The sequence below is a fragment of the Pongo pygmaeus genome, chromosome 12 (genome assembly GCF_028885625.2).
Source record: "Pongo pygmaeus isolate AG05252 chromosome 12, NHGRI_mPonPyg2-v2.0_pri, whole genome shotgun sequence".
In the NCBI taxonomy this organism is placed as follows: domain Eukaryota; kingdom Metazoa; phylum Chordata; class Mammalia; order Primates; family Hominidae; genus Pongo; species Pongo pygmaeus.
This window is the reverse complement of record NC_072385.2, coordinates 45,026,225-45,038,079: the sequence shown is the minus strand read 5'-3', so window position 1 is coordinate 45,038,079 and position 11,855 is coordinate 45,026,225. Positions and strand designations below refer to the sequence as shown.

Here is an 11,855-nt window from a genome sequence, read left to right as displayed (position 1 = left end):
GAGATACATTTGAGAATGGTGTCCCATCTCCTCGGCTGCAGCACTTGATTAAAGCCTGTTCCTTGACAATACTTGTTGTCTTAGAGATTGGCTTTCTGTGTGATGAGCTGCAGGATCTATACCGAATCCCTGGCATTTCAGTAAGAAAATTCTCTGCAACCTTCAGTGCTTTGGCTTATTGTAACCTGAAATCAAATTTATCCACAATTTCTGAGATAACTTGATATAACTCTAGGATTCACTTTGTCCACCACTGTTTACCAGTCTGAGCTTGCCAGCTCCCAACCCTTCCTAGTGCCAATGAACTCTCTAAAAGTGCAATAGGTAATATTTCCCTTTTTCATAAAACGCTGACTTTTTCTTTGTTCTTCCAACATAATGAAGACCACTGAGTTTTCCTGTATGCCTCATTTGGCAAATATTTCTTTGCAAATAAAACATTAAATTTAGAGATTCATCTCTACATTTTATTTAGACTTCAGTAGTTTATTCTAATTCTCTGTATTAAGACTATTCCTTAATCCAGTCTATCATTGTTGGACATTTGGGTTGGTTCCAAGTCTTTGCTATTGTGAATAATGCCACAATAAACATACGTGTGCATGTGTCTTTGTAGCAGCATGATTTATAGTCCTTTGAATATATACCCAGTAATGGGATGGCTGGGTCAAATGGTATTTGTGGTTCCAGATCCCTGAGGAATCGCCACACTGACTTCCACAATGGTTGAACTAGTTTACAGTCCCACCAACAGTGTAAAAGTGTTCCTATTTCTCCACATCCTCTCCAGTACCTGTTGTTTCCTGATATTTTAATGATTGCCATTCTAACTGGTATGAGATGGTATCTCATTGTGGTTTTGATTTGCATTTCTCTGATGGCCAGTGATGGTGAGCATTTTTTCATGTGTTTTTTGGCTGCATAAATGTCTTCTTTTGAGAAGCATCTGTTCATGTCAGTTGCCCACCTTTACATATACATCATGGAATACTATGCAGCCACAAAAAATGATGAGTTCATGTCCTTTGTAGGGACATGGATGAAACTGGAAATCATCATTCTCAGTAAACTATCACAAGAACAAAAAACCAAACACCGCATATTCTCACTCATAGGTGGGAATTGAACAATGAGAACACATGGACACAGGAAGGGGAACATCACACTCTGGGGACTGTTGTGGGGTGGGGGGAGGGGGGAGGGATAGCATTGGGAGATATACCTAATGCTAGATGACGAGTTAGTGGGTGCAGCGCACCAGCATGGCACATGTATACATATGTAACTAACCTGCACATTGCGCACATGTACTGTAAAACCTAAAGTATAATAATAATAAAAAAAAGACTATTCCTGCTTAGAATATCTATAGTGGCTTCTTCTGCATGATATGATTTCCAGCTGAAGCCATAAACTAGACTCCTCAGGTGTCATGATCTCTGTTTTTATTAAATCAGGAGAAGCATTGCTATGTCTGTGCAGTTGGTGCTGAGAAAGAGAAAAGAATTAGGGTGCAGAGGTGACTTCATGTCCCCATCTACCAACACCGTCAGAGTGTGGCTGCATCTGAGGAACACTCTCAGCTGATGGAGGCATCAGTAGGAGCAGCTGGGGCAGCCCAGCCTCACACATCTGCTTCCCTGGGGGTTTATGTTTGGGTGAGTAACACTGTGGGAGGGTAACTATTATACTGTTGACAGTAATAAGTTGCAAAATCTTCAGGCTGCAGGCTGCTGATGGTGAGAGTGTAATCTGTCCCAGATCCACTGCCGCTGAACCTTGATGGGACCCCACTTTGCAAGGTGGTTGCATCATAGATCAGGAGCTTAGGAGTTTTCCCTGGTTTCTGCTGATACCAGGCTAAAGCATTGCTAATGCCCTGACTCGCCTGGCAAGTGATGGTGACTCTGTCTCCTACAGATGCAGACACGGAAGATGGAGACTGGGTCATCTGGATGTCACATCTGGAACCTGAGATTGGGAACATAAAAACAAATGTCCACACAATTAATCATGTTGTAAGAGAATTTCCCTGAATAGTAAAGCAGTACTCAGCACACTGGGCTGAGTAAACTGCTAGTGTTCTCCTTCCTTACCTGGGAAACAGAGCAGCAGGAGCCCCAGGAGTTGAGCAGGGACCCTCATGTCCATGCTGTGTACTGACTGGGTCTGACTCCTGCACAAAGTCTGACCGGCCTATTAATAAGGCTTCAGGGCAGGAGGTTGTGCTCTGGGAACATGCAAATGAGCAGAGGATGGGGCAGGCTGGGCATAGCTGCAGGGCTGACTCATCTCAGTAACTCAGCACTGGCTCAGTGTCCCCAGGTGTCCCAGGTAAGACCAGGGTAGCACAAATTTGGCTGCAGAGAATGGGTTTCTACTAGAGACTATTTTGTTATGGGAAACATTTTCTGGTTTCTTTTTGACACTGTGAAATATTCCTTGGGAGTCGATGGAGCAATGTATTTCATTGGTGTATGGGGATTATTTAGGAGAATATTCTTTTTTGTAGGAAACACATAGTAAAATTTTAGACGGTACAATTCTCGGGTCTTCAAAAGACTCTCATATGATTTCCATTAGGGAAGGTGGTACTCGTCATATACTTGCAACATTTCTGTGAGTTTAACATTGTTCCTTTCTAAAAAAACTTAAAAATAAAATTTATTCACATGATGCTACATGTATTTGTAAATGTTAGGTAATGATGTTATGCCATTGTTCTTACCACTATAAGATCAAGCAATTTACTTCAGATACACTAAGTTGATACCGTGTTTCCTCAATGCATGCAGCTCTCACAGATCCACCATTATCAAGAGCTCTAGGTCTCGTTAATACGCAGAGACTAAATGGGCTGCACCTTATTCCTGTTTTGGGCACCTTCATAGTCTACCTTCTTTTCTGCCATTGAGTATTATTTCCCAGAGTTCATCTCTCTTAGTGAGGGTGACCACTGCATGGAGCATGTCCCTGCCATGCACCATCAATGACACTTTCCTCTTTTACTTTTTATCAGGGACATCATCCTGACCCAGACACCAAGATCCCTGTTAACATCTTTTGGAAAGAGACACTCAATCTTTTATCAAGCAACTGCCCATGTACATGGAGAAATCACTTGGATCCAGATGAAACTGGATAGGGATTTGCACTCATTATATCTAATATGTCTAATGTGCCCAAAAATGTCCCAGCCTGGTTCCGTGGGAGGGGAAGTGGATCCAAGTATATTAGCATCAGTGGGCTGCAGCCTAGGACTCCATAAAATTTTACTGATGCCTGACTATGGGAGCCAAATCACAGTGCTGTATCCTCTGCACAAACCTTCCTGCTGCTTTATAGGCTGCCTGAATTTTAAGGGAACTTGCTTATATTGGAAGAAAGCTCCATTTGTCCTCTAAATGTTTGCTGAAAATAAACTGACAAAAGGAAGATTAATAAGAGAAAAGGCAAACAAAATTCACTTAAAGTGCAGCAGGATATCATAGCAGGGTGATTACCCAGATAACTCAATGAGATCCAGGTGTTTATATTTCCTTTCTAGGGAAGAGGTAATTGGGAAATGTAGGCAACCTGGAGAGAATAGATGAGAATAGAAATGCATCCTCAAAAGAACAGGTAATCACCTGCCTGGGTAAAGTATAAACTTCGAGTCTCTTCTATTTTTGATTCCTCTTTTGTGTTAATCTTCCCCGATATAAAAATTTCTCAAGAAGAATTTTCTTAAAAATTAGTTTCCTTCTGAAGAATTTGCTTTTAGGCAGGTAAGGGATATTTAGGCAAAGCCTTTTTGTGCATTTGCTGCTTTCTAAATGCCTTTGGTTTTACATAATCATCATATCAATGCAGCATAGTTTGAGATGTTATTTTCTGGATTCCTTTACTTGCAACCCACCTGCCAAGATCCTGTTCCAGAGAGATGCGGCTACAGACTGAAAGATAAGTTGACCCCTGAACAAGGTGGAGGTTGGGGCACTGACCACTGGTGCAGATGAAAACCTGTGTAAAACTTTTGCATCTCCAACTTATGTAGTAATAGATTACTTTTGACTGGAAGCCTTAATGATAAAATAAATAGTTGATTAATGCTTTTTTCGTTATACATATTATATTCTCTATTCTTCCAATAAAGTATGCTAAAGAAAAAAATGTAATTAAGAAAACCTTAAAAATGAGAACATATATTTACTACTTATTAAGTGCTTGCTCACAGGTGACATACACAGAAGAAAATATAAGTGGATCTGCAAATTTCAAACCCAAGTTATTCAAGGGTTAACTGTACTATGATGAATGTAGCAGTCCCCATCTGTAGTCTAGGGCTTTTCCCTTTGCTGTATCTCTGCTCATTTCCAATGGCCATATATATGTCTTATGTTCTTCATGATCTTGGGCAGAGAGATCTGCCTGCATGCCTTGCTGGCCAGATGGCCTGCAATGTGTATCTCTTAGGAAAGTGCTATGGTTTGACTGTGTCCTCCAGAATCCATCAGTTGTAAAGTTAAATCTCAGTGTAATGGTATTGCCAGGTGGGGTCTATTGAGATGTGTTTAGATCATGAGGGTGGAGCCCTCTAGTGGAATACATTAATGCCGCTATAAACAGGGATTATGGGGCTGGAATCTCTCTCTCTTCTGCTGGTCTGTCATGTTAAGACATGGCCTTCCTTCCTTTGAAGGACTGAATGCTCCAGGCATCTTGAAAGCAGAGAAAGAGGACCTTAACCTGCCCATGCCTCGATCTTAAATTTCCCATTCTCCAGAAGTGTGAGAAAATAAAATTCTGATCTTTATGTATTACACAGTGAGAAGGAACCTGTTATAACAGCTTGAAAGAGAACAAGAGAGACAGCTCATAATCAGGGAGGACACGATGAGGTGTATACATACCCCAGCTTCCTCATCTCTCAGGTGGAATAGCCCAGAGGAATTTAGTCCATGTTTCCACATGTGGTTGATCTTTGGTTATCCTGAGTCAGGTGGGTTGCTGATGTGTCTTTTACCATTCGCTTTCTGTTCCTGCCCACATTTTCTCCTTTCCTCCCTGTGTAAATTTGCTGCCTAAACAGGAATCCTCATTGCTGGTGGACCCAAACTAAGATAGTAAATAAAATCGTTAATCTTTTGTATGAGGGGTATTTCTTTTCTGAATTCTTTTATCATTTCCCTTTCTTTGACATTCAGGAATATTCAGGAAACACACAATTTTTTTTTACCAATCTATTTTAGATTGAATTTATGCGGTGATTTTTTTTGTGTGTGTTAAAACAAAAAATTACATTGTAAGCCACTAATCAGCTGAACGGACTCCTCTTTTGGTAGAGAGAACTTCAAAGAAATCTGAAAAACTAGGTTAGGCCATGACTGGCTGGTGGGTTTAGATGTACTTCATTATACTGTCCTTCCTTTGGAGTTCAGACACAACTGACCAGCATTATCATTACAACAGAGATCTTTGGATTGACAAAACAGATGCTTTGTAGCAATAAGATACCGTGCTCCAACATGACAGATAATAGGCCCTGAAGAAAATAAAAATATTTTATCCTAGAAGTATTTCTTTGACATATTCTGAAGTGGCCCTTCAAGCTGCCTGTTGTGGGGGAAATTTGCATTCTGCAGAGAATCTCCTCCCCTTACTAAGTTTTTTCCAAAGAGTCTGACTTTTTTTTAAGGTATGATAAACAACATTCGCCACCTACTTTGTTTGCTACCCATAGGATTCATCTATGGGTAGCAAACATAAGGTGACAAGAAACTTTGCTTCCACACTCCCTTTTCTAAACTCAAGCATTTCTTTATGATGAATTCAACTGTTTAGGCAGAGCTTAACTCTTTCAACCAGTTGGCAGTCAGGAAATCTTTGAATCCACCTATGACCTGGAAGCCCCTACTTCAAGCTATCCCACCTTTCCAGGACAAACTAATGTAAATCTTATATGTATTGATTTATGTCTTTCCCTGTAATTTCTGTCTCTCCGAAGTATTTAAATGTGTATTCTTATCACCTTGGGCACACATGTTTGCAGGACATCCTAAGGCTGTGTCACAGGCCATAAGCTTTGGGAAAATAAACTTATAAATTGATTGAGATCTGTCTCAGATACTGTTTTGCTTATACTGGTCACAAACTTAAAAATCCTCTAAAACCATCTACACATCAATAAATCTACATTAGAGATAGTGGAATGATCACACCTTAACAGTTAAAGCTCACAATTTAAAGGAACCTGAGTCTAAGATTTTGGCCAGCTCTCTTGCTTCATAAAAAATACTTTGTGATTTTTTTATATTTTACGTTAGAGAAAGGCAATTTGGGGGAATAGATTTATTGTCAATGGAATGAATAATGTCCCTACCCTAAAAGATGTCCATATCCTCATCTCTGGAACCCAATTTTTACAGGAGGTGTTAAGAAATTATTTTAGGCAGATAGAGAGGAAAAGGGGGTCCTTGGTAAGGTTTTCTTTCTTTTAAAGCAGCTCCAGAAATGTTTCTTGTCTAGCAGGAAAGCCCTGGCTCCTAGAGCCAGGCCAGGAAGCTTTGATTTGTAAATTCTGGCCATTAGAAACTGAGTCCAGCCAAACCTGGCAATTCCCACCATCTTCTTCCTTGCCCCTACATGTGCCTGACAACATGGCTGCCCCCACATAACCCCATGTGTATAGAATATTTTGGTGCCCTGCATTTGCATATTAAAAGGCCTGTTGGGAAGGCCAGTTATTTTGCAGACTTCATGAATGGCATGCCTGGTCAAACCAGTCCCCGGAGCCCTATGTAAATCAGACACCACCTCCTCCAGCCTCCTCATATAAGAGCCACTTTTCTGCTGCAACGGAGTTTTGTCTTTGTTGAAACCCCTCCTCCTTCTGTCTCTGTGTGGGGAAGCTGTTTTCTTCTTCCTTCCTTCTTGCATATTAAACCTTTCTCTCCCTAAAACCACTCCACGTGTGTCCGTGTTGTTTTATCCAAAGTGGTGTGAGACCAAGAACCCTGGTGTTCCTCTAGTCAACGGACCCGTATGATAAAAATTCTACCTTACATAGCAAAAAGAGAACTTGACAGATATAAGTGAAGAACTTTGAGAATAAGCGACCCAGTTATCCAGATGAAACCAATATAATCACAAAGGTCCTTAAAATAAAGGAGGAGGCTGGCAGTCAGAGAGGACCTGGGACAATGGGGAGGGATGTGGTTTGAAGAGGGAAGGGGTTACTCTGCTACAAAAAAAAAATATGACCATGGGGGTACTTTGCTTAAGAAATATCCCAGAATGTCCTGCTATGCTTAGAAAGCATTTGCTTCCCAAATAGAAAACGAAGGCCTCCTTCATTTCACACCGGTTTCTACCACATGCACTATATCGCTCTGTTGCTTGGTGTCTACACACTTAGAACTGCTCTGTCTTCTTTCTGAAATGCCTTTCTTCATTATGTAATGTACCTTTCTGTCCCTGGTAACACTCTTTGGCTCTGTAGTATACTTTATCTGATACTAGTATTTGCTACTGATTCTTTTTATTAATTTTGCATACTTGCCATTTTCTTTTCTTCTATATTGAGTCTACTTCTAGTGTTATATTTGATGTGAGTGTCTTATAGACAACATACTGTTCGGACATTTCTTTTTGATTCATCAATTGCTGTCTGTTATAATTTCCTAATTTGCATATTTAATATATTGATAATTATTGATATACTAAGATTTAAGTCTTCACTCTACTTTTTTGCTGTATCTTTTTTTGCTTCTCCATATTCTTTTTGCTGCCTTCCTTTGGGTTACTTGAACATTTTCACAATTTCATTTTAATTTTACCTAATTTGAGGGTATCTCTTTTTATAGTGATTTTTAAATTGGTTGTCATGGTATTTCCTTTATATCCATAGCTTCTCACAGTATGTTGGTGTCATAATATTACCATTTAAAGTAAACATAAAATTTTACCTTCTTTTATGTCATTTTTCTTCCCCCATTAGTAATAGATTGTGCACATATACTAATGTACACTTCACACCATCTCTAGCCTACTTATAATACCTAATGCGATATGTATACATGACTTAACTTGTGTGGATTCAACCAAGTGGTACTAAGCACATGGTGAAGTCATGTTTTGCTTTTTGGAACTTTGTGGACTTTTTTTCTATATATTTTTGATCCAGGTTTAGTTGAATCCATGGATGCAGATCCCATGGATAGAGAGATGACTATACTGCTCCTTATAACTCTGAGGATCAACTCTGTGTTTCCTCCATTCTGGGCTGGCTGGACTGATCTCTGCTGAGCCTGCTCATGTGTCTGCAGTTACCCTGTGGTTCAGTTGTGACTAGAGGGTCTGATATGACTTCTTTAACCTATCTGGAAGCTGATTTGATGTGCAGGTTGGACACCATTTGGTTTCGGTTTACATAGGTCAGGGAGATGGGTCCTGTTCCCCAACCTCTATTCAGTTTGTTCCTAGATCAACTCAGGAGTTCATCTATTCATTGTAGGTTGTTTGGGGGAAATTCCACACAGAACACTGGTAATGAAGAAGCTGAACTACTGTCATCAGTTATTGTTATCATCTGAAATGCATCGTATATAACCAAAGTCTCCCCAGGGTGGCCCAACAGTGCATGCAGCTCAGCTTAGCCCATCCAGTCTCTTCCCTGGATGCCTGCAAGTGTGAGAAAGGCAATGTGCTCAGTCACAGGAAAGACAGGGGCCCTCCTTGGTGCTGAAACCTGCAGATAGTTTTCACACAGTTTCATTCCAAAATACAAAGACTTCATTTTCTTTGTCTTTAAAATAGTTATACATTTTCTTTCTATAAAGTCCCCGTGCTTTTCAACTAATTTGAATTTTCAGAACTGGATGTATTTATTATTTCTGTGTTAGATGCTCTTAGTCACTTATGGCAAGAGTGAGTTAACAGAGACAGGATACGGATTAGCCATAGAACAATAGAGAAGTGTGTGGATTCAGATAGGATAAAGATAAAAGTGGTGACAAATACATTCTTTTGAAGCAGATTCTCACAGATCACCACCAGTCAATGTCAGCATTCAAGGTGCAATGATGTGTCAGCCACATTGTGCAAATGGTCAGCTCTGCAGAGTAAACTTGGACAGCACATTACAGGACCAAAATTACCCGTAAGTGTACGGAGAAAATAAACCGTCATAGAAATAATAGTGTGAAGGAGTTCTCAGTTATTTATAGTTGGATATCAAGCAGAACACTATAATCAACGAAGCTATAACCTAAAAACTTTAAGCCTTTTAAAGAGGTTTCCCTTTTCTCAGGGTATTTCTCAGGAAAAAATTTAAAAATTATGGATAAACTACTTGCACATTAGCTGCAATAAATTCCTTCCCTGCACTCATCCTTTGGTCAGCCTCATTCTAAATGGAGTCAGGTGTTGCCCATGTGTCTTGCTCAGGCCAATAGGATAATAGCAGATTGACACAAGTGGAATATTGGAAAGGGCTTGCACATCGAAGCTTTCCTCTCTCTCACAGTGCTTGGAAACCCTAAGGTCACAATGAGAATAAGCCTGTGCCCATCTCCATTCAGTGTCAGTGGCATGGCTGCTCTTAGGTCTATTATTTGTTCTTAAAATGTGTGTTAAATTTGCTATAAACATGTAGCAAGTTACCAGCAAATTTATGAACTTAAGACGACACCCATTTATAATCTCTCAATTTCATGGCTTTGTTGGATCCCGCCCGTTGGATTTCACAAGACTGTGCCACAGTGTAGATTGGGCTTCATTCTCACCTGACACTCCCTGAGAACATAGATACTTTACAGCTGTTTCAGGTAGTTGCAGAGCCCATGCCTTAGCACCTCTATGACTCAGGGCTTCAGCTTCTTACTGGCTCTTGGCTCAAGGCTGCTGTCAGGTCCCAGAGGCTGTGGACAATTCCCTGCCATGTGATGCTCACACAGGCAATGCCCACATGGCTAGTTGCTTGTTCAAGGCCAGCGGAAGTTTTCAGAGAGTGTCTCTTTCCAGTCTGCTATGACAGAGGCTTACAGAATACAATACAATCATTGGAAAGACATCTCATAACCTCTGCCATACCATGCGGGTTAGAAGCAAGTCTAGGTTCTGCCTGTTCTCTGTGGAAATAGATTATACAATTCCGTGACTCATTGGAGAGAGGTTTCTGCTAGGGTGTTCTGGTGTCTTTAGTTTCCTCAAATATCAGGGTACTCATACTCATACTGAGTGTGAAATCTCTCCTACATCTTCTTCATCTTGCTGTGTCTGACTGATCAGACATTTGACACATGATTTTTTTTTTTTTTTTTTTTTGACAGAGTCTCACTCTGTCACTGAGGCTGGAGTGCAATGTCATTATGTCGGCTCACTGCAACTTCTGTCTCCTGGGTGCAAGCAATTCTCCTGCTTCAGCCTCCTGAGTAGCTGGGATTACAGGCACCCACCACCATGCCGGGCTAGTTTTTATATTTTTAGTAGAGACGGGGTTTCACCATGTTGGCCAGGCTGGTCTCAAACTCCTGACCTCAGGTGATCCACCCATCTCGGTGCCCCAAGATGGGATTGTAGGGATGAGCCACCGCTCCCAGCCTACTTTAGTTTTTAAGTAGATTTAATGAAATCTATTTAGTAGCCAAAAGCCAAGAATGCCAATCGTTTTACCTGGATACTCTCTGAAACAATGGTATTAAAAGGGGTCTTTCCAGCCCCTTTCCTGCAGAAAGACAGGTGCTAAGAAACAGTGGAAGTGTGAAGGTGGGGGAAGGGAGAGAAATAGTATTTATATACCTAAACTAACCCAGCTGCATGTAAACCAGTAACTACTCATCAAAATAAAATACAGAAAACATATTAGTTTTGGTTTGGTGTGAACCAGCCTTAAATACAAAGTTGTTACACTGAATGGGTTTAATTGACCAAAATGTGTAGGGAAGGCAGAGAGGATTAGGTTGCCCTTCTGCTCAGCTTTATCTGCTGTCAAGTCTGGTTCCTCAGGGGACACATGGATCCCCTCCATTATCCTGCAGATTCTGCCAGGCCAAGGCTATTAAATCTGGCAGGGTCTCATGTGTGGACTTCTGGGTGTATACAGGGAGAAACTAGAGAAAGGCCGAGCAGATTTTACTGCATGTAGGTAATCTACGTGGGCTTTTTGAGAAAAAAGGCTTTAGATAAGAAGTGTTTGGCAAAGTCACACATGGTTTGTTAAAAAACAAAAAATAAAATACAACTTGAAAACTCTTGGAGAAGTGACACTTTAGTTTCCCAAATCACTCTTCTTCATACACTTCCACTTAGCTTTTTTTCACCTTCTAGCTCTGTGGTCTTAGAAGGGCACGCACTTAAAAGAATTTGTTTCCTTAGGAATCCAACAAGTAAAAGCATAAACAACATCAAATAAACTACGTCATTAGCATAGAAGCATGTCAAAGAAACTGAGATTAGACTTTGAGTTTTGGCACAAGTATTAGAGAAATAGAGAAAAGATTTAAAAGATAGAATAAGACTTACACAATAAAGCAGGACAGCAATATGACAATTGAACCTATCATAGAATAAAAGGTTGTGATAATGGATGGTGAGAAGAAATGCATTGGACAGATATGCATGGGCATGATTGATTTAAGCCATTTAGCATGGATCAAGACAAAATCTTTAGGATTTAAAGGGCTGTGAGCTGGGTAGTAAAAAAAAACCCATTTTAACACCTCCTGGGGCTGTGGATGAAATGAACTTGGATTTAAAACTATTTTCAATAAGTATCTGCTAAGGGCTAAGTATTACAGGAATAAGGATACCTACATTAATAGCAGCACATATTATCTTTTGGATAATATTCTAAATGTTTTACCTTGTTTAAATTG

At 40.2% G+C, this 11,855-nt stretch overlaps 1 gene segment (V, D, J or C); it reads right to left on the bottom strand.

Moving 5' to 3' along the window:
• Window positions 1–1,648: 1,648 nt before the first annotated feature.
• On the bottom strand, window positions 1,649–2,173 carry LOC129026635 (immunoglobulin kappa variable 1-16-like). The segment is given in 2 exon segments: window positions 1,649–1,971; window positions 2,097–2,173. Coding segments are annotated over 2 exon segments (378 nt in total).
• Window positions 2,174–11,855: the final 9,682 nt, after the last annotated feature.